Below are 23,951 nucleotides of genomic sequence, written 5' to 3'. Positions count from 1 at the left end.
TAATTTATTTATTTATTTATTTATTTATATACAAGAAGGTACATTGGGTTAGAGAGAATACATAGCATAGTATTTACAATCTTGTAAAATTATTACCAAATTTTATTACCAAACATTCTGAGAGATAAACATCTACATTTCCTATTAAGGGATAGGTTGGTACTCACCTAACTCACCTAGTTGTGCTTGCGAGGGTTGAGCTCTGGCTCTTTGGCCCCACCCCTCAACTGTCAATCAACTGGTGCTATTGGTCTCTATAATATCTACATTTGAAACTGTGTATGGAGTCAGCCTCCACCACATCACTTCCTAATTTCAATTTCTTTCTTTATTATGCACCCCATACCCATCCCGTGGGCGGTGGTGTAAAGGGTTACAGAGGCACATAATCGGTTCAGGAACTGAACCCTCTAGTTCGCTTCCTAAAGCATTCCATTTGTCAACTACTCTGACTAAAAAAAATATTTCTAATGTCTCTATGGCTCTCAATTTCCAACTGTGTCCCCAAATGCGTATGCCCCTTTGTGTTAAATAATATGTATTTATCTACCCCTGGTTTAATCCCCTTAGTCTCTCTTCGTAGCTCATACCCCTCAGTTCGGGTACTAGTCTGATGGCAAACTATTGAACCTTCTCCAGTTTAATCTTATGCTTGACTAGATGTGGACTCCATGCTGGAGCCGCATACTCCAGGATTAATCTGACATATGTGGTATACAAGGGACTGAATGATTCCTTAGGGATGCCAGATTGGGCTACAAGTAGCGAATTGGGCTACTTTTGAGAGCCCAGCGCTCCCAAATTTTAATTTCGCTACTTGCCACTTTTTGGGCTAATTTAAAAGCAAGATGGGCTAATTTGGGCTATTAATGTTCAGAAACTCAATGATGATTATTTATGATCAGATGCAACACAAGTGACCCTCTGGTAAATTCAGATAAATCTTAGCTAATTAAATAATCCTGCTTTGACCTGCTGGCAACCGGGTAACAATCCTTAACTGTTCACCCAGCAGAGAATTGGTTGTTTGGCCTATTTGGCGGGTCGTATTCCAGGGAAAAAAATAGGATTAAGGACTTGCTCAAAACGCTATGCATGCTAGTCGCTTTACAAGAATTTAAGAACTCTTTTTATATATAAATAAAAAAAATACGCTGACGAATCTAATTGTGTGCGATGAGACTTGTATCTGGCATAATTAAAATATTAACTTAAATAATTCGTTTGTTAGACAATATATGATATTCAGATCTATCAATTACCTTAGAAAGGCCTGTAATGCATATAAATATTAATTTACATACTCCTGGCGCTATAATACGCTAGGAATTTCAATATGGCGTTCAAATAATTTTAGGCAGAGGGTCTCTGGGTAGGTTGGACGCTTCCGGTTCATTGACTATGACCCGGTCAGTCGTCAGGGAGCACCGGCGGCGTGAGCAACGTCGCTCTGGCGTAGGTAAGGCTGATCATTTTTTTTTTTTTTGGGGGGGGGGGCTATCTGAGCAGTTGGGAGATACGCATTAATATATAGTCTACCTCCACCTACAATGCTTAATGCATTATACATTTGTTTTCTATTATAACGAGTTTTTGTAATGTCTCCGAGGGTCATTGTTTCCATATTGTTTTTTCATCCGGGTTCTGTAGTATTCAAATGTTTGTATTCCACTAATGCTAAATAGTCTGTCCTCTCTCGGATATTGTGGAAGATTTTGAGGATCATGATTTGCCAACATTATTTGGGTAGGATATTATGTAGAATACACTTCCCCAGTGTTACACTACCCCGTCGTCAGGCTAGGCTCGTTAACGTGGCGGTCGACCCCCTACCTCCACCTCCCAAGACGCATTTATTATCGACTTTAATGTAATGTGTATTAAAAATAATTGTTATTGCGTATAAATTAATTTTATATTCTATGTTTAATTAGGCGTATATTAGGTTCGGTATTTAGGTTCTGTTGGCAATTATTTACACTTGAAGTATGTGGAGGGTGAAGCATTTACAGTTGCCTGTCCTCAGGCCAGGCTCGCTTACGCCGCCGCCCGACCCAAAGCCGCATTCGGTAATTTTTTTTTTTTTTTTTTTGAGATATATACAAGAGTTGTTACATTCTTGTACAGCCACTAGTACGCGTAGCGTTTCGGGCAAGTCCTTAATCCTATGGTCCCTGGAATACGATCCCCTGCCGCGAAGAATCGTTTTTTCATCCAAGTACACATTTTACTGTTGCGTTAAACAGAGGCTACAGGTAAGGAATTGCGCCCAGTAAATCCTCCCCGGCCAGGATACGAACCCATGACATAGCGCTCGCGGAACGCCAGGCGAGTGTCTTACCACTACACCACGGAGACTGCAAATTATATCGCACTGCGTATTCAGAATTATTCTCGCGTATAAGGTTATATAAGGTATAAGGTCGCGTTATTTCATCAAGTTAATAGTTTAAAAACTAAGTTTAGTGACAAGCGACAGTCCTGTGAACTGCAATAGTTGAAAACTTCCCAACAGGAAGGAGCGGGGACCCCTCCAGGAACTGAATTTACCTGAGGGCCACTAACACTAGTGGCCTCGATGAGGACAGTAAGCCGGCGGCTTGTCAAAGGTCCCCTCATTTGCCTTGATGATCTTTTCCAGCTGTATTTTTAAACCCAGCAGAGTTTTGGCGTTTACGGTTTCGGCGGGTAGGCGGTTCCACGGGTTTACAACCCTATGGGTGAAAAAGCATCTCCAGTTTCCTGTCCAACATTCTGGCTTGTTGAGTTTGAACCCGTTGGTCCTTGTTCGTGTAATATCTGACCTTTTGTAGACATTGTCCTGATCGACATCCTCCAAATTGTTTAGAATTTTAAAGGTTTCTATGAAGTGCGCCCTGTCATGCCTGGCTTGTGGTGGTGTTAGCCCTGTGGCTCTCAACCGTTCCTGATACGAGAGATGACTAAGCTCTGGTATGATTTTTGTCGTAAGACATAGCTCCATAGCTCTGGTACGACATGGCTCCAGAGCAGCTATGTCTTTCTGAAGATGAGGTCTCCATGCCTGGATGCAATAATTCATGTGGGGGCGCACCAGAAACTTATACAACTGAAGGTCTACTTTCTTTTCCTTTAAAGGTAAAGGTACGCATGATTATTCCCAGGGTTTGGTTTGCTTTTTTACTGCCGCTCTCACTTGTTGTACACCAATCAGTGATTGGTGTATTCTGACTCCAAGATAATGTTGATAATTTGGTAGTTGTGTTGTGTACTGTTATGCCTCACGTGATGGATTCTGACTCCAAGGTCCTTTTCTTCATCTATCTGTTGAAAGATAGTGCTGTTAATTTGGTAGTTGTGACGTGGGTTATGCCCCACATGCAAGGTCTTGCATTTATCGACATTAAAAAGTCCTCTGACCATTTGTGGAGTTCATGTAGATCTCTTTGTAAGGTTTCAATATGGCGTTCATTTCCCACTTTACCACAGATCTTAGTGTCATCTGCATATTTGATGTGGTTTCTAATATTCTCATCTGTTATTAGGTATATGACAAAAAGTGTTGGACCCAAAATGGATCCTTTGGCACCCCACTTAGCACACTGGGGGGGGGGGGGAATGAGATGTTTGCTAGGCTTGCGGTTACACAACTGGTCGGGCTCCAGTTACACTACTGGTCGGGCTCCAGTTACACTACTGGTCGGGCTCCAGTTACACAACTGGTCGGGCTCCAGTTACACAACTGGTCGGGCTCCAGTTACACAACTGGTCGGGCTCCAGTTACACTACTGGTCGGGCTCCGGTTACACTACTAGTCGGGCTCCGGTTACACTACTGGTCGGGCTCCGGTTACACTACTGGTCGGGCTCCGGTTACACTACTGGTCGGGCTCCGGTTACACTACTGGTCGGGCTCCGGTTACACTACTGGTCGGGCTCCGGTTACACTACTGGTCGGGCTCCGGTTACACTACTGGTCGGGCTCCGGTTACACTACTGGTCGGGCTCCGGTTACACTACTGGTCGGGCTAAGGTTACACTACTGGTCGGGCTAAGGTTACACTACTGGTCGGGCTAAGGTTACACAGCTGGTCGGGCTCCGGTTACACAGCTGGTCGGGCTCTGGGAATGTCACTTGGGTTTCGGGTTGTGCATGGTCGGGCTTCGGTTCGTGCATGGTTCTGCTTCAGATGTTTGTTCGGTTCGTTGATGCTAGACTTGCCGTTACACAACAGGTCGGGCTCCGATTACACAACTGGTCGGGCTCCGGTTACACAACTGGTCGGGCTCCGGTTAAATAGCTGGTCGGGCTCCGGTTAAATAACTGGTCGGGCTCCGGTTACACAACTGGTCGGGCTCCGGTTACATAACTGGTCGGGCTCCGGTTACTTAACTGGTCGGGCTCCGGGGGTGTCACTTGGGCTTCGGGTTGTGCATGGTCGGGCTTCGATTCGTGCATGGTTGTGCTTCAGATGTTGTTTGTTTTGAATTGTTTGTTTGGTTCTTTCACGCTAGGCTTGCGGTTACACAACTGGTTAGGGTCCGGTTACACTACTGGTTCGGGCTCCGGTTACATAACTCCGGGGGTGTGACTTGTTGGGCTTTGGGTTGTGCAGGGTCAGGCTCTGGTTTGTGCATGGTTGTGCTCCACGGGTTGTTTGTGTACTAGTGTTCTAGGTGTGTTTTCTAGGACTCCATGGTTGTATGTTTGCTAGAAATCTGGGTTTCTTTTTTTCATACATAGTTCAATTTTTTGTTTGCTATGGCTCCATAGTTGGTTTCTAGGGCAAGTGGCGAGTTTTAGGTAGGGCTAAGGAGATTTTTGTTTGGTCGAGCTAGGAATGGAGTTTGGTTGGGCTCTGGGGCTGTTTAGCTTGGTGGGGGTTGGATGAGATGTATACTTGCTAGGCTTGCAGTTACACAACTGGTCAGGGTCCGGTTACACAACTGGTCGGGCTCTGGTTACACAACTGGTCGGGCTCCGGTTAAATAACTGGTCGGGCTCCGGTTAAATAACTGGTCGGGCTCCGGTTAAATAACTGGTCGGGCTCCGGGGGTGTCACTTGGGCTTTGGGTTGTGCATGGTCGGGCTTCAGTTTGTGCTTCAGATGTTTTTTGTTCGGTTTGTTCATGCTAGGCTTCCTGTTACACAACTGGTCGGGCTCCGGTTACACAACTGGTCGGGCTCTGGTTACACACCTGGTCGGGCTCCGGTTAAATAACTGGTCGGGCTCCGGGGGTGACACTTGGGCTTCGGGTTGTGCATGGTCGGGCTTCAGTTCGTGCAAGGTTATGCTTCAGATTTTGTTTGTTCGATGTTGTTTGTTTTGAATTGTTTGTTTGGTTTGTTCATGCTAGGCTTGCAGTTACACAACTGGTCGGGCTCCGGTTACACAACTGGTCGGGCTCAGGTTACACAACTGGTCGGGCTCCGGTTACACAACTGGTCGGGCTCCGGGGGTGTCACTTGGGCTTCGGGTTGTGCATGGTCGGGCTTCGGTTCATGCATGGTTGTGCTTCAGATGTTTTTTGTTCGGTTTGTTCTTACTAGGCTTGCAGTTACACAACTGGTCGAGGTCTGGTCACACAACTGGTCGGGCTCCGGTTACACAACTGGTCGGGCTCCGGTTATATAACTGGTCGGGCTCCGGGGGTGTCACTTGGGCTTCGGGTTGTGCATGATCGGGCTTCGGTTCGTGCATGGTTGTGCTTCAGATGTTGTTTGTTTTGAATTGTTTGTTTGGTTCGTCCATGCTAGGCTTGCGGTTACACAACTGGTTAGGGTCCAGTTACACTACTGGTTTGGGCTCCGGTTACATAACTCCAGGGGTGTGACTTGTTGGGCTTTGGGTTGTGCTTGGTCAGGCTCTGGTTCTTGCATGGTTGTGCTCCAGGGGTTGTTTGTGTACTAGTGTTCTAGGTTTGTTTTCTAGGGCTCCATGGTTGTATGTTTGCTAGAAATCTGGGTTTCTTTTTTTCATACATAGTTCAATTTTTTGTTTGCTATGGCTCCATAGGTGGTTTCTAGGGCAAGTGGCGAGTTTTAGGTAGGGCTAAGGAGATTTTTGTTTGGTCGAGCTAGGAATGGAGTTTGGTTGGGCTCTGGGGCTGTTTAGCTTGGTGGGGGTTGGATGAAATGTATACTTGCTAGGCTTGCGGTTACACAACTGGTCAGGGTCCGGTTACACAACTGGTTAGGGTCCGGTTACACAACTGGTCAGGCTCCGGTTACACAACTGGTCGGGCTCCGGTTAAATAACTGGTCGGGCTCCGGGGGTGTCACTTGGGCTTTGGGTTGTGCATGGTCGGGCTTCAGTTTGTGCATGGCTGTGCTTCAGATGTTTTTTGTTCGGTTTGTTCATGCTAGGCTTCCTGTTACACAACTGGTCGGGCTCCGGTTACACAACTGGTCGGGCTCTGGTTACACACCTGGTCGGGCTCCGGTTAAATAACTGGTCGGGCTCCGGGGGTGACACTTGGGCTTCGGGTTGTGCATGGTCGGGCTTCAGTTTGTGCAAGGTTATGCTTCAGATTTTGTTTGTTCGATGTTGTTTGTTTGGTTTGTTCATGCTAGGCTTGCAGTTACACAACTGGTCGGGCTCCGGTTACACAACTGGTCGGGCTCAGGTTACACAACTGGTCGGGCTCCGGTTACACAACTGGTCGGGCTCCGGGGGTGTCACTTGGGCTTCGGGTTGTGCATGGTCGGGCTTCGGTTCATGCATGGTTGTGCTTCAGATGTTTTTTGTTCGGTTTGTTCTTACTAGGCTTGCAGTTACACAACTGGTCGAGGTCTGGTCACACAACTGGTCGGGCTCCGGTTACACAACTGGTCGGGCTCCGGTTATATAACTGGTCGGGCTCCGGGGGTGTCACTTGGGCTTCGGGTTGTGCATGATCGGGCTTCGGTTCGTGCATGGTTGTGCTTCAGATGTTGTTTGTTTTGAATTGTTTGTTTCGTTCGTCCATGCTAGGCTTGCGGTTACACAACTGGTCGGGGTCCGGTTACACATCTGGTCGGGGTCCGGTTACACAACTGGTTGGGGTCTGGTTTCACAACTGGTTCGGACTCTGATTACATATCTCCGGGGATGTGATTTGTTGGGCTTTGGGTTGTGTATGGTCACGCTCCGGTTCGTGCATGGTTGTGCTCCAGGGTTTGTTTGTGTACTAGTGTTACAGGTTTGTTTGCTAAGGCTCCATGGTTGTATGTTTGCTAGAAATCCGGGTTTCTTTTTTTGTACATAGTTCAATTTTTGGTTTGTTATGGCTCCATAGTTGGTTTCTAGGGCAAGTGGCGAGTTTTAGGTAAGGCTAAGGAGATTTTTGTTTGGTCGAGCTAGGAATGGAGTTTGGTTGGGCTCTGGGGCTGTTTAGCTTGGTGGGGGTTGGATGAGATGTATACTTGCTAGGCTTGCGGTTGCACAACTGGTCAGGGTCCGGTTACACAACTGGTCGGGCTTCGGGGGTGCACAATAAACTACCACCGCTGGTTGAACAAGGGATACTTAATGAACTATCCACCTCTGGCGTCAAAAAATCAATGAAGTGTGCAACTAAGGTCTAGTTGCAAACATTGCAAATAATCCACTGGATTATTGCAGTTGTATTGTTTGCACCATCTTGAGTCTATTCGTTCTGTAATAAGAGACAAAGCCCTCGCTGATAGATAATAGATAATAATAAGATATACAACAGTATAAGCAGTGCGCTAAGCACGTCAGCCCACATTTAATATCTATATAATAACAATATTATATATAATAATAACAATGTTTATTCAGGTAAAAGTAAATACATGCAAAAAGTTACAAGCAGAATGTTGGACTTCTAGATAAAGCTAGTACATACTATGCCTAAAGCCACTAATAGGCAAAGTGAAATTCACACCAGTTACTCCATCTATCATCATTCTATTATGCAGGAAGAACCGCACGTCTATGGGTCATCCAATAATGTTAGCAGACTTCTAGATGTTACCACTGCTAGGCTTAGGCTCGGCTACAAGTACCTCTGGGAATTTGTAACATCTGCTGATGTAGATTTGACTAAATATAAACTGAGCTATTCGCATACTTTGTGTCATTATATAATGGAATGTGAAAAAAGCGAAAATTTAGAGATAACACCATCAATAGTGAACAAAAAATGTGTAAGTACTTCATTCATAATGATGTGCTGCCCGAAATCTTAGCGAAATATTTAAAATTTGCTTACTGTAGGTAATGCATGCACATGACTGTAAAGCTGCCGCCCAGTTGGGTGGGTGTGGAGCACATGACAGTAAAGCTGCCGCCCAGTTGGGTGGGTGGGTGTGGAGCACATGACTGTAAAGCTGCCGCCCAGTTGGGTGGGTGTGGAGCACATGACAGTAAAGCTGCCGCCCAGTTGGGTGGGTGGGTGTGGAGCACATGACTGTAAAGCTGCCGCCCAGTTGGGTGGGTGTGGAGCAAGACTAGTAACTGTGTGACTCATCATAGATGTAAAGTGCCTTGTATAGTGACTGTTGAGAGCCTCTTGTTGAATCACTTGTGACAAAATATTATTGATGTGTGTATTTGTGTGGGGTGCTTAAATATGTATGTGTATGTATATATGTATATATGTATACGTATATATATATATATATATATATATATATATATATATATATATATATATATATATATATATATATATATATATATATAATGTTGTACCTAGTAGCCAGAACGTCGTACTTGGCCTATTATGCAATGCCCGATTTGCCTAATAAGCCAAGTTTTCCTGATTTTATATATTTTTCCAATTTTTTCTTATGAAATGATAAATCTGTCCATTTCATTATGTATGAGTTAATTTGTTTGAGTTAAAACTAACGTAGATATATGACCGAACCTAACCAACCCTACCTAATTAACCTAACCTAACCTATCTTAGACTAACCTAAACTAACACAACAAACTCAATAAATTATGGTCATAATATAAAATAATGTTAATAATTCAAATAAACTATTTGGAAAAAATTATTGAAAATAAGGAAAATCACTCGGCCTATTAGGCAAATCGGGCCTTGCATAGTAGGCCGAGAAGTGCATTCTGGCTACTAGGTATATGTGTGTGTGTAATGAGGATGTGTACATGTGTATACAACATTGATAATTTTGTAACTAGCGTCAAAAATTGTTATTTGCTTAGCTAAACGAACTAGAGGGTTCAGTTCCTGAACCGATTATGTGCCTCTGTAATCCTTTACACCACCGCCCACGGGATGGGTATGGGGTGCATAATAAAGAAAGAAATTGAATCTGTGGCTCATTTGGGTACGCACTTTCCACCTATGTCCCCTTGTGTATAAAAGTATAAATATACTAATAATCTTGTATTATACCGAATATGCTGTGTTTAATTAGTAGGTTTAAGTCCAGATGAAAATACTGTATCCATTATAATATATTAGTTATAAATAAACAATGAGGATTATTACTTGTCCGAATCGCTGTGTAGGTTAGTGGCTTTAAGCATATTATGTACTAGCTCTATCTAGAAAAGCCAACATTCTGTTTATAATTCATCTTGTATGTATGTATTTTTATTGGAATATACATATTATTTTATTTTATTTTATTATTTATTAGAGTGAGAGTGAGGGTGGCGTGGCGGCCGCGTGGTCGAGTGGTGGTAACAGTGGCGGCTCCAGGACGCATGCGGCCCGTGTTGATCCCTGTGTGTTATGGCTGCTCCTCACTAACCCGTACATCTTCACGCCTTGTGTAAGTGTGTTGCAGGGCGCTGTGTTGCAACACAGTCTGCCACTGGGTGTTGTTGCAGTAATACATGTTGTGGGGGTGTGCTAGGGGGGCCTCGCGGCCCATGTGGCTCAGGGAGGGCATATTCCTGAGGGTTGAGCTCAACGCTGTATTTGGGGAGGAGGTTGTATTTTTTGTATTATCAAGGTTTATTATACTCAAGTTCTATGTAAAAAAGTTGAGTAGTAAATATAGGAAAGGTATGGGTATATATGCTACACTGGTACAGGGCTGGATTACCCAGCAGTCCATGGTCTAGGGGCCACCAGCAATACTCAATACTCTACTCAAATCATAATTTGTTGCTGCTTTTTGTATGTAGGTATTTTCGGGAAAGAGGATTTAAAACTTTTACAAGTATGGGAATATGGCCTCTATTAACAAATCCACAAGGGCCGTGACGAGGATTCGAACCTGCGTCCGAGAGCATCCCAGACACTGCCTTAATTGACTGAGCTACGACATGGTCAAAAGGCGTTGAAACAGAAGTTCTACTGAACTTACTGGATCCTGCAGCTTCTCCGAGGCATAAACCAGGGTTTTACACAACTCCCCCCATGCACTCGAGCTATGTCAATAAGCCGTTGTCCCTCTTCGTCCTTACTTCATTACACAAATCACAATTGCGTGATTCATTAGATGAACATGTCGTAGCTCAGTCGATTAAGGTAGCGTCTGGGATGCTCTCTGACGAAGGTTCAGAGAGCATCCCAAAAATGTACATTCATGTACAAAATGTGTAGCCTGGAATTAACATAATTATTATATTCTTAATTATCCTGCATTTCACTTCAATATTGTACATTAAAAACTATATATTTAGTTTGATAGTTACTTTAATTTATCATTAACCCTTTACACAGAAAAATCACAATGTGATACTGTATATCAATGAACAACTTCACAAGGAGTCTTGACAGGATCCTCGTGGGGGCAGAACCACTCCGGGTTGCAATTCTTATACCTTGTTGTGGTACAGTTGACTAGAGCGCGTCTGGTAACATCCAGTGCATAGGTCGAATCCTCATCGAGACCCTTGTCAATCTGATCATTAACCCTTTCATTTTGCAAAACTCAAATGTATGTTTACAATAATCACACTCATTGTTCCTAGTTTTCAATATAGGCCTATTAAATCTATCATTGGTGGGGGGTTTCATGACTATAATAGGGTTTTATTAATTGTGGACCAATAAACTTAATTGTTTGCCCGTGATTCATGTAGTACCCAGCGTTATCAACATGAAAGACAAAATAGAGAAAGAACTGATGAACTTAAAAAAATAACTGGGACAACAGTTATAACTAAATTATATAACTGGGACAACACCCCAAACAAAAATTAAGTAAATTTAATGTGTTTGAGTGTACTTTTGGTCATAAGGACACTATGCATCATCTCATCTGTAATGTGGATCTTTCCCCTAACATTGTCTAATATTTGCCTAATCATTCTTGAAATTTTACACTATTTTCTTTAACTTGCTTATATTTAAATATTTGCTATGAAGAACATTCTATTCCCACATGACTTAATTTGGTCCAGCACTGTACTGTATAGTAAAACATTATCCCTTAATGGTTGGTTTATTAATCAAATATTTTCTTTCAGAAATTCTTCTATTAGAGCAAACCCATTTCTTCAAATAAAGAATTATATTGTCCAAAAAAGTGCTCAGAAGAACTAATTATGAAGAAGAATAAGAACAAAACAAGAGAGGGAAAGTCTCTTCAAGTGATTAAGTAAGTAAAAGGGTGATATTCTTTTTTTTTTGTTATTCTACAGTGTCTTGCCTAATTCTAGTATTTCATCACCCTTGATGTGCTGAAGTGGATCTCTTGTATGTTACATGCAATTTTCTTGTAATTGAGTGTTTTAAGTATTTTTTGGGATAGTGTCAATAACCTAACCGTGATTTACACAATGAAGTCGCACTAACGTGATACATATCAATAAGAAAATCAACTGGAGCATTCCTGGAGAGTGTTTCGGGCGTTCTTCTACTCCCTGAGCCCGGCCTGAGGCCAGGCTCGACAAAACTGGAGCTGTGAGGTGACTTGAACCCACGACCAAGCCACTCCCAGCCACTCATCACTGTGCCAAAGTTGAGGCGTATAGTGAATGAACTACTTTACCGGGACCCCGAGTGCTTGGGCATTATTTGTAAAGCTTGGACTAGCTTCAGTGGAAGCCTGGTTGTATAACTTTTAACTAGTCAGGGTGGTAGAGTGGTAAGGGGAGCGACTGGGGGTGCCTTGGTCGCAGGTTCAAATCAATGCAGAGCTCCAGTTCATTTTCTCATGAGCATGGTTTAATTTTTCTACATAATTATAAGAGTGTTATTGTTGAATTTTCACAGTATGGTGTGGTGTTGATTTTAAGTTTAGTAATACAGTATACTGTATATATATATTTTAATCCCCACCCTGGAAGGTACAGGAGTAGGTGCTAAATCTGTCAACTTACTATTGTACAATAAATGAAAAACTATATATCCTTAGCAATTATGCCATATACCAGACCTGGACAATTTTGTTTACAGTATATTTAAAAATCTTATGCTTCAGTCCACAATTATTATTGTTCAAAGTTTTTATTTTTTGGGGGTGTTCCTCAATTACCACCCCATTGTCCCCCATGATATATCCCCACATTTCCAATTTTAATGGGATGGGGTGCATTTGCCAAACGAAGATTAAGTAAAAATACGGTGTGGAAAAGTTAGTTTAATAATGTTTTATTTAAAGTAACACCCATCCATTTATACTATTATCCGAAACACTGTAGCCCCACTGCATTCACCAGCATCTTATCATCATCTGTAATACAAAGATGGAAACAAAACGTTCCATGTAAAATGTTACGGATAAGTGATTAACATTCACTCATTCCTAATTAACTGCATTCATAGAACATCATTTACTGTGACATTGTACACTTTCATAATCAATCTACACATGCATTCACTCAAGAATTTTTCATTGCATTCATCTTCCATTTGTAAACTCCTTCAAATATGCACTTTGTTTTGAGTGTAATTCATTCATTCAACCAAGTATGCATTTTTGTTATTCTATTCTTGTAACATTGCTGAAAATGTTCCTAAATGTCCGTCTTTGATTTGCAGGAAACCAAACACAGCAGTTCTCAAGAAAAATAAAAGGGGAAAGAATAAAAATAAAAAGACTTTACAAATTAACGGAAATGTGAATGAGCTTATGACATTGTCCTCACCTGTTGATGCATCTTCTATTCCCAAAAAGAATAAGAAAAATAAGAAAGGAAAAAAGAACATTGCCAAAAATGAAGTTACTGCCAAAAATGAAGTCAAACCCGTAACTGATGTGTCTACCGAGAATGAAGGCACACCATTGGCTGAGAAATCTTCAGCCAATACACACACTAATCCTAAGAAAAGAAAAAGGAATAAAAATAAATTTTTAGCACAGAAAACATCTGGTACCACTGAGACTGAAGAATCTTCAACTAACGGACTTGTTAGTCTGAAGAAAAGAAAGATTATTGAAAATGAACTTGTATCACAGGAGGACTCAGGCAAATCAGATGTCGCAGGTGAAGGCAAGCCAAATTTACCAGATAGTGAGGGGAAGAAGAAAAGGAGGAAGAAGAAGAAAAATTTGAATAAAGGGTCACCATCAGCACCAGACCCCTCGACGACTGTCTCTGTTCCCAGTGAAAGCCGTACTGCTTTGAAGCCTAAAGTAAGAAAAGATAGTCCGGATCAGGCAGGAAGAACACTCTTTATTGGTAATGTCAGTGCAAATGCCAAGGTTAAAGATCTTAGGCGTCTCTTCAACAAGTACGGTAAGGTAAGTGTAGGTTTGTTTATACTTACATGTAGGTGTGCTATGGGAATATTAAAATCCAGTGGAATTCAGACATGTTTCTGTGTTTCACGAGGTTGAGGATATGATCTCTGCTTAGTACTATTGAAATAGTTTTGCATACATCATTCGGAATAGGTCTAGTCAAGTTAAAAAGACGAACTACAGTAGGTTTATAATTAATGTGCAGTATGTATATAGTTAATAATATAATAAGGGGACTTTAAATGACATTGTTTTAGTTCATCCAGGTACTTATCAAGTCACATCTTGATAAGGTGTCCAGGATGGACCAGAATGTTGTCATTTTCATTTCTTTTCATGTGTGGGTTGGATTAACTGATTGTTTCAACATGTATAAAAATATAAAAGGTATATTATCTTCATGTATGGAGGTAATTTTTACCTTTTAATCTTTTATTGAAATACATTATCTTCACAGATTGAGACGGTTAGGTTTAGAAGTGCAGCTGTAAATGACCCCAAACAAAGCAAAAAAGAAGCTGTCATTACGTAAGTTCTTCAACTGTCTTCCTACTTTTTTTGTGTCAAAGAATGAAAATCATTCATAAATACAGTATAGAGATTCAATGTAGATTAGCGAGACTGGAGGTTTGAGTTTTTGTGAAGTTATGTGAAGGTGTTATTCTGTACTGTATTATATGTATTTAGTGTTATTTATATAATCTTCATTTTCCTTAGGCGTAACTTACATCCTTCACGATCAACTTTGAATGCTTATATTCGATTTGCGGATAGCAGTATGATGGAGGCTGCTTTGGAGGTTAATGGTGTAGAATTTCTAGGGAAGCATCTCCGTGTTGATAAGGCCGTTCCAAATAAAGAGCGGAACACCAAGAATTCAGTTTTTGTTGCCAACCTTTCATTTGGTAAGTAGTATCGGGTCTCCATACCATATCAACCCATTGTCTTGTTTAGGTAGTAGTACATTTTGTAACTGTCGACCATCATACATATATTGATGTAATGAACAATTAGGTAGTGGAATCTGATACTATTGAGTCTGGAAAAAATGAAGCTAAAAACCAAACTTAAATATTCCTAGGCCTATTATAACACACACACATGTACTGCCTCAAATAGTGTACACGTTAGGCCTCAAATAGTGTACATTAAGCCTAGGATGGTTAGACTAGGTAAGTTTTTATTAACATAATACAAGATCTTTCCCAGTTTGTCCAAATTCAATAGTACCAAATTCTACTTTCTAATTGTCCATTATGTCAGTAGATGTACGATGGTGCACATGGTTACTGTAAGTACTGTATGATGGTGCACATGGTTACTGTAAGTACTGTATGATGGTGCACATGGTTACTGTAAGTACTGTATGATGGTGCACATGGTTACTGTAAGTACTGTATGATGGTGCACATGGTTACTATAAGTACTGTATGATGGTGCACATGGTTACTATAAGTACTGTATGATGGTGCACATGGTTACTATAAGTACTGTATGATGGTGCACATGGCTACTATAAGTACTGTATGATGGTGCACATGGTTACTATAAGTACTGTATGATGGTGCACATGGTTACTATAAGTACTGTACGATGGTGCACATGGTTACTATAAGTACTGTATGATGGTGCACATGGTTACTATAAGTACTGTATGATGGTGCACATGGTTACTATAAGTACTGTATTATCTAAACAGGAGGATGGGCGGCATATTTCCCATAACAAGAATTTATGGTCATTGTTTTATTTTTAAATGTGTTGGTAACATTTCTACGTTAAACTTTTATGCTTGTCAGTGTGAGAGTATCTTGAGATTATCTTGAGATGATTTCGGGGCTTTAGTGTCCCCGCGTCCCGGTCCTCGACCAGGCCTCCACCCCCAGGAAACAGCCCGTTACAGCTGACTAACTCCCAGGTACCTATTTACTGCTAGGTAACAGGGGCATTCAGGGTGAAAGAAACTTTGCCCATTTGTTTCTGCCTCATTTGAGTAAGCACCATTATGGTCAGTTTAATCGACACAGGTCAGTAAAACTCTTAAGAATGTTATATATAGTCATCTTAACTAATTGGCAAAGTAATCATTTTAATTTTATTTCAATAATTTTCCAACAGAAGTTGAAGATGAGGATCTTCACGCACACTTTGCACGCTGTGGCGAGATAGAGAGCGTACGAGTTGTTAGAGATACCAAATTATTGTCTGGAAAAGGATTTGGCTATGTTAACTTTATGGTAAGTAAATTTAAGGCATTCAGTTTTACCATTGGAATTAAAATATTATTGAACACTTCACCAAACAGTTTGCAAAATTTTTTAGTGACATTTGCTGATAAATTACAGTTTTCACAGAAATTATATTTTGAACTATATTATTTAATTACTATACTATATTATTTGAACTATATTATTTGACTACTATACTATATTATTTGAACTATATTATTTGAACTATATTATTTGAACTATATTATTTGAACTATATTATTTGAACTATATTATTTGAACTATATTATTTGAACTATATATTTGAACTATATTATTATAAACTATTATTATAAATTATATCTTTGGGCAAAATTCTGCTAATGTCATGGATATTGTTACACACACATCAAGAATCAAATGTTGACGTGTGCACATGACAATATCCATGTAAATCAACATTTTGCATTGAACAACAGGGATCCTTTAATGTGTGGTTCTCATTTTAAGGCTTGTGTTACACCCACTTTTGGGTTCCTTTTGCTTTGACTGCTGCAACTGTCACTCTTAGACTACTGTTCTTCTGGTCTCTTTGAGTTTCCAAAACTTCGTTATCTTAAATTTGGGAGGGGGGTAAAATTCCTGTAGCCATTTGTCTAGCCAATCCTTCAGCCTTTATCTTTCATAGGTCATGCAGCTTTCTGCTGTTCTCGTAGTCGTTACCCATTCTCATCAGTTTAGTGACATGTGCAAACCCACCTCACACAGAAGGTCATTTCCATAAGGCTTCAAGTACTAAGTCTTGTGGTACATGCCTTGCTACTGTACTTCCCTCCTTCATGACTCTTCCTATTTCACTGCATCTTTGTTTTCTGTTTGTCCGATACTCTAATCCACTTCAGTAATTTCTCAATTGCCTCGGCTTGTTTGGCTAGGTTAAATTAAGCTTTGTTAGTGTTCATCAGAATACCAATATGCCAATGCTGACATCAGCGGGTTGTATGAAAAATCATTACCTTCATTTGTTGCCTATCCCAATGTATTAAAAAATGTATCCAATTCAGATTTATGATGAATAATGTGCTGTACTGTATTAATCTATTAGGTGATACCCACATAAAATAGTTTTCACTACTCCCACAGCTACGAACCCAACAAACACTGCATATTACCAAAACAAGACCCACTAAACAATCCTTCATTGTCCATTTCTTTTGCCTTCTCCCTTCCATCCCTCCACCATGATTAGCCTGTGCTTATTCTATCACACACACACACACTTCTGAGTTGCTGGTCTGGGGAGGCTTATTTAGGGAGGCTTATTTATTTATTTAGCATTATCGAATCATGCGTAGTTTGTTTTACATTTGAGACAGTTCTCTTTGTTGTTACATCAATTTAATGTGCATATTCAAAATGTTCAGCATTTTATGTATTTTATTTGTGTTTGTATGTGTATGAAAACTTTAAGTTTATTCAATTATACTTTTTAGTTTTCTTCATGTGTCCCAAATAATAATTTTTCAAATTTTTTCCAGTCGACGGATTCAGTAGAGATTGCTTTACGTTTGAATGGCCAACTCTTCATGAATCGTCAGCTGCGAGTACAGCGCTGCCTCGAGAAGGTAAGGAACACGTGCATGCCTGTACCTGCCTTAATATTAGCTGTGCCTCGCGGTGGCTCCGGGTTCAAGATCCCCACATTCGTCTTAAATTTTTTAGGTAATATTGAATATAAATGTTGACATCTGAAGTTGTATGATCATAATCTACAAGGTACAAATCTATGCAGGATACGCTTGTGAACTAGACCCATTAAAATAATTTAAGTTGATGAACCTCAAGGCATTCTCAAAGTGTTGAATGGGTGTAACTTTGTGAACAAAAGTGTACATAGGTTTATAGGTCTACTGCTTTAACAAAACACTAGAAACCTTATGTTGAATGGCTATATGACATTGTGCAAAACTACATAGCTACCCAGATTTTTTTTTCCACCCTTGCCAATGCTCGACTAATTAAGAAAATGGTTAAGCAAAACAAAGGCTTATGAGCTATCATTTCTTTATGAAATCACTTGGCAAAATCTTCAACCTTAAGTCTGCCTTACTTTGCAATGTTTTCTTGGCTCAATGACCCTGCGGCCCAGTCCTTGACCAGGCCTCCTCCAAGGCACCAGACTGGCACCAGACTGTGCCTTGGGTACAATAGTTCTTGAAGAAAAGTAATACCTCACTACCATAATATAGGCATCCTTAAAGTGTTCTTGCACTATCTAGGTTTGGACATACCTAAGACAGAAATGACAATGAAATATATCCGTGTCACATTGGACTGCATGTAAAAGATTCAAATATGTACATAGGTCAGCAGGCCTTCTGTGTAAATGTAAGTGTATTTTATGTGTCAAAAATGTGTCAGTGTGTCTGTGACATCACTGTAACATAGACTGCTACCACAGTACTTTTCCCCTTGAACATGCTATGATGCCAATTAAAAAGCAAATAGGCAGAACAGGGGACATCTTCATAAGCGATCATTCAGGATAAAGAGGTACAACATGTAATTACAAGAGTACACTGCTTTAGGGCAGTGCATTAATGTCATTGCTGCATGTAAGAGTTCATATTTCTGCCTATTTTGGTAACAACATATGGTAACCTATGGTTACCTATTTTGGTAGCAACATATTGAGGTGCCATAGGTACAATCAGAGAACACTATACTGTATAAACATCCGAGGTCCACGGTTGTTCAACATCCTCCTGGCATCCATAAGAAATATTGCCGGAACAACCATGGACATCTTCAAGAGAAAACTAGATAATTTTCTCCAAGGAGTGCAGGACCAACCGGGCTGTGGTTGATATGTGGGCCTGTGGGCCGTTGCAACAGCCTGTTGGTCCAAACTCTCACAAGTCAAGTGTAGCCTTGGGCCGTGCTTGGGGGAGTAGAACTACCAGATCCCCATCAAGCAGGTAATAGGACATGGTAAGGGTACAATTTTATAGAAACAAGACCTTAATTTTCTATTTATTGACATTGCAAATTTTGATGATCCAGATAATAAAGACACAACTGGATTCTAATTCCTCCAGTGATGGTTGAGGTTTTCAGTCATATTGAGTACTATGGTCATCTTGTTCTTCAGTTACATATTTAAGCAGAACCTTATTCCTTGCCACGTCACCCAGTCACCTTTTCTCATCTTTTATTCCCTTGCAGTCCAAGGCTGACAGGCTGGCAAAACGGATGGGAAAGAAGGCAAAGAAGGTGGAAAAGAAGGTAATTAAGGCCAAAAAGGAAAATATCATCCAAGAGGATGCTGACGATTCTGAGGAGGGGAACATCAAAAACAAAAAATTTAAGAAGGTAAGCTAATAATTTGTTAAGTTTTGTAGTAGATATAAGATTTGTTTCTTGTTGCTGTTTTCATACAGTATCCTGTATATGAAATCAGTTGGAGTGTATCTCACAACATTGTGTGTCATGATGTTTGGATATGTGTAAACAGTTTCTAAGCAGAACACTTGCAAACCTCTACAAGTCCCATAACCTAAACCCCATACTTTCCCTCTTTTTCGATGCAGTGCTGTATTCGCTGCACGCACTAGGGGTAAATAAATGTCCCTATGGTTTGAGACTTTAGACAAAGGTCTAAGGGCTTTGTCTTCAGTCCATCAGATACATTCATAGGGATTCATCCTTATCCTGAATTCTAACTTAACAGTGAGGCTGTTCATTCTATAGTTCCTTATTTTTTAGGCATCTTTTTCAAGCACTTCCTGTTTTCCACCCTATAACTGCTCTTTAGCAAGTTTGTTTTCCTCAAAGGTAAAACTAAATTTGTTTTCCTAAATTCTAGGTTGTGACTTGCCTGTTCTACACAAATGTCCTGCATTATTTGTTTAGTAACAAATTGTAGGTCTATGCTAAGGTGACTTGACTTGAACAATGACTTGAACAAATTCACTGTCATACAAGAGTTTCATTCTACTTGCCTATCAGTGAGGTCGAATTCTTTATGCACCGCCTACTAACCTTGTACCTGTTGTTTTATAGCCTAACAATTCTAATGCTCAAAATTCTTTGTTGAACCTATCCTTCGAGTTGTGGATGGAGGGGGGCTTCCATAAAGTGTTTCAGTGCATTACATATGGCATCTGGAGATCAGTTCCCATATTTCTTCATATTCTTGGCTTTAATTGCTATAACTTTATCTGAAAGTTAGTTCTTTGAGTGGTGTTTGAGGTGGTATACTATACTGTAGTTGCATTTCTGGTAAGTTACAAAGAGCAACATTGCCAGTTAAATATTAGCATCTATTAGTTTTTTAGCATTCCTCCCTCCGTGAGGGCTGGTTTATTTATACTGATGGCTGTAAAGTTGATGCTAACATTGAATTTGGAGTCATCTGTCATTTTACCTGTTGTTACAGTTTGTCAAATACCACAGATTATTTTTATTTTTTTTCAGAATATATACATAGCTACATATTGTGACTGTGCATTATATTTAGCTGTTATAAGTAATTTCTGTGTTCTCTTGCAGGCTAAGAATAACCTAAAAACAAAGAAGCTGGGAGTTGTATCCAAAAAGCAGGGCTTGGCATTCATGAAGCCCATTAAGACAAATTCAACAAAGAGAGAGCGGAAGAGTGACGACTTCTCCGGGGTGAAGATGATGGAAACCAAGAAATTTAAAAAGGTTAGTTAATATTTTATTTATTTTTTGCTTAAGTATTTTGGCCTTCCATCAGTGTGCCTGTGTTTGCACTTAGTATTTTTTATTCAGTATAAGTATACATATCTAGACGTGCTCACCTGGTGTAAAATTGTTAGGGATTTCTGGGATAAACAAAAAGGAAGATTATGAATTATAAGACTAGTAAAAGTTTGTAGTGAGACTAGGAAGCAAAAAAAAATCAGACAGAAAAGATGAACTTGAGTGATGGGTAAACATAGCACAAAGAGTACAGTGACACCTCCAAAGTCTAGATCATGTCGTTCAGGGCCCAGATTTCCAGAAATGTGCCTTTTTTTTATCACCAAGTTATCTGGATTATTCTTATCAAGTGATAAAATAAATGTTGATGCATATTTAGACACAAGACAAAAATGAGAATAAAGTGGTACCTCCATTTACCAATTTAATCCGTTCCCAGAGACGGGTCATAACTTGAAACAAATTTTCCCATAAGAAATAATGTAAATTGAATTAATTTGTTCCACTCTCAAAAATATTAACTTCAAAATACATTTCATACATAATACACACGCATATTTTTTACTATAGTATGTACAAGTTATAGCTTATCTTTATTGATGACTTGTTGGCATATAGAAGATGGTGAGGGGGGGGGGAAGAGGTGTTACTGTTTGGAAGGGGAGTCCTCTTCCATTATAACATCAGGCAGTGATGACTTTTCTGGGGTACTCTCTCCTACATTTTGCAGACATACTACTAGGACCTGGTTGTGGCTCACTGGTTGTTTATCTTACTAAGAATCTGTGTAAAGACACTTGTTTTTCCGTACATTTTAACACTTGTCTGTAGTGAGACATCACATTGTCATTTAAAAGGTCAATGCAAAGGCCTGCTACAGCTGTCTCTGGGTGAGTTTTTCAACAAAACTTTGCAGTTCTTCCCATACTTAACACATTTTATTAATGAGGAAGGGACATCCTCTACTGCCTCTACTCACAACTATTCTCTTAGGTAGAGAATACCACAGACTTTCTTGGGACCAATGGCATGATATATAATAATTACTTTTATGTTCAAAAAACAAAAGCACAAAAACAATGAGTCTTTACAAAGAATTCAAGTGCGATTGTCACTAAGCAGGTGGCTCTGGTAAACTGAGGCGACGTTGCCCGTGCCACCAGAAACCACGCGCTCGGTCGACCTATATGTGTATCCACAAAGTCGCAAGTTGTCAAAATTGGGGTCCTAACTCAAATTTGTAAGTACGGGCATTCATAAGTCGAGGTTACATTGTATGTGTAGAGATCCAGTCACTTTTTCTATATCTATAATACCACCATGCATCTGTCTCCCCTTTGGTAGAAACTTTTAAACAACTATTCCCACTTAAAAATCTTATGACAGAAGAGGTGAGGGTTATGCAAATATCTTGAAAAAGCACCGTCTAGTAACTTTTAACATACCGAATATGTTGTAATGAACAGAAGCTGCAGATTTTGGTAAGGCCTAAAACAATATTTTCCACATTTGCATGCATTGACATGTTTATGGCCTTGCCTGCATCAATTAAAATTGTCATGGATATAATTGCATTAACTGACTAGTTTTTGGTACACCTTACCTTGAGGTGGTCCGGGGCTTAGCGTCCCCGCGGCCCGGTCGTCGACCAGACCTCCTGGTTGCCGGACTGATCAACCAGGCTGACGTACGAGTCACAGCCTGGTTGATCAGGTTGATCACCTACCTGAACTGACATTATGGGAAACACCTGAATAGACTGGCATATTTGTGGGTTCACGCATACTCACTCTGGAGTGGTAGCAGTTACAGCTAGATGAAAGTCTGTTACGATGGAAGGCTTATGTTCAATCATATTTTATTTGCAGATGAAGAAGAAGGGAAAGTTCACCAGTGAAGATAAAAAGAAGTTTGCCATAGCTCGCCAGCTGACTGGTGTCAAGCCAAGAGCAAAGAAAGCGGCTTAAATTAGTTTGCTGGAAGTGGTGTTGCAATATTCTTAATAATGGTTGTTTTGATTTCAGAACTTTGAATGGTCTGTTCATTTTTTTGTTTTATCAGTAGTAGTACAGGGACACACTTAAAAGTATTTTTTAAAAGTATTATGACCATTTTTTTTACTTATAAATTATATGGAAGTTTTATGAAATATAGAAAGTAAAATCTTTGTTTATTTGCTGTATTATTATCATCCTTATGTAATATAATATCTTTTTTGATATTTAGAGTAGTAAATTATATAAATTTTATGCTATTTATTATGCTTAAAAGTGGTATTATTTGGGCATGTGCTTGTCTAACTCTTGTACCCCAGGGGTTCAGCTGGCTTCATGGACCCACCAAAAAAGTGTTTCATAAAAATTCAACCTTACTTTATTTATTTTTATTTTAACCTGTAGTCTATATTTTTGTACATTATCATTACAGTAATTCTATATGAATTTTCTTTGTCTAGATGGCCTCTGTAGCTCTCAGGTGTATTATCTCTGGTACCCCAGAAATGTCCATAAAACTATCAAGCCTCAACTTGCACGGGCCTACTGAACACAAGAACCCAAATTTGGTGTGTTCATAGATGAGCGGGAAGCATGGGATTGGAGATCAACCTTATAACAGTAAAACAGCCCAGAAAGCACAGGAGAGAGAAAAGATGAAATAAGGAAATCAATAGTTTGCCCAATGGCAATAAACTATGCATGCATCATCAGATGACAGCTCAGGGTCTCCCGAGAATTCAACCTGCTTGTTTGCTTCACTTCCCAATCCAGACAGAAAAAGATGGTCAGGTATGGATAGCTACTGAGGCTGCCCAGAAAATTGCATTTAATTGTATTCCATGTTTGATTTCTGGGCTGGCTTTCAGTAGCTCCCCAGTGCATACTTTTAATGAGGACTGGCTCAGAGGTTCCTGATGAACAATTTGAGCCAAAGTGATGCCTTGAAAGAGATTGTTTCCTTGTGGTCGAGGTGTAGAATGGACTGCTCCATTTTAAAGTGAGTACAGGACAGAGAATGTAGGATGACCACCTCAATTAATGCAGCACATTGTTCGGGATGTATTGGTAGACTAAACACTTTTGCATCCTAATGAAGCATTATGTGGTATAAAACCAAAACAAGCAAGAGTGGATGATGATTCAAATGGCATCATGCATATAATTTTGCAGTCTTAATATTAATTATAAACATTGTGAGTGAAAGAGTTTAACATTGGGTTGTGTGCTCACCGAGAATGCTCGGCCTACCTTCCGGTGCGATTTGGGTGCCCTGCCAGGCATGCGATAGTTTTCAGACTTCCCACAAAGTGGGCAAAATGAAGCTCAGTGGTCAAACTTCCAATGAGTGTTGCATTGGCATGGGGAGGGAATATATATATTCATAGACAAAACATTTAACTTCTGTACACCACCAGAATTGGAA

At 40.1% G+C, this 23,951-nt stretch overlaps 1 protein-coding gene across 2 annotated transcripts; it reads left to right on the top strand.

Annotated features, from left to right (window-relative positions):
• Positions 1-1,417: 1,417 nt before the first annotated feature.
• LOC123772704 (RNA-binding protein 34) lies at positions 1,418-22,704 on the top strand. 2 transcript variants are annotated; one of them, XM_069303483.1, is made up of 11 exons: positions 1,418-1,459; positions 9,598-9,732; positions 11,381-11,511; positions 12,897-13,599; positions 14,057-14,127; positions 14,317-14,504; positions 15,718-15,836; positions 17,345-17,431; positions 19,032-19,178; positions 20,358-20,513; positions 22,400-22,704. In XM_069303483.1, exons 3-11 carry the CDS (start codon positions 11,459-11,461, stop codon positions 22,496-22,498), a joined length of 1,623 nt encoding a protein of 540 aa, XP_069159584.1. In that variant the 5' UTR covers positions 1,418-1,459; positions 9,598-9,732; positions 11,381-11,458; the 3' UTR covers positions 22,499-22,704. The 2 variants fall into 2 exon arrangements, with proteins under 2 accessions (XP_069159584.1, XP_069159585.1); XM_069303484.1 differs by lacking the exon at positions 22,400-22,704 and adding an exon at positions 21,654-21,686 and having other exon boundaries at positions 1,427-1,459.
• The last annotated feature ends 1,247 nt before the right edge of the window (positions 22,705-23,951 follow it).

This window comes from Procambarus clarkii, chromosome 50, assembly GCF_040958095.1.
Source record: "Procambarus clarkii isolate CNS0578487 chromosome 50, FALCON_Pclarkii_2.0, whole genome shotgun sequence".
In the NCBI taxonomy this organism is placed as follows: Eukaryota; Metazoa; Arthropoda; class Malacostraca; order Decapoda; family Cambaridae; genus Procambarus; species Procambarus clarkii.
Note: the sequence above shows the minus strand (reverse complement) of the source record. Positions and strands in the feature narration are given on the sequence as shown.

Excerpts from the sequence above, each read along its gene's own strand:
- LOC123772704 (XM_069303483.1), top strand. The coding sequence starts at position 11,459 with ATGAAGAAGAATAAGAACAAAACAAGAGAGGGAAAGTCTCTTCAAGTG. Across the intron at positions 19,179-20,357 it reads AAAACAAAAAATTTAAGAAG|GCTAAGAATAACCTAAAAAC; the intron begins GTAAGCTAATAA and ends GTTCTCTTGCAG. Across the intron at positions 20,514-22,399 it reads AAACCAAGAAATTTAAAAAG|ATGAAGAAGAAGGGAAAGTT; the intron begins GTTAGTTAATAT and ends TTTTATTTGCAG.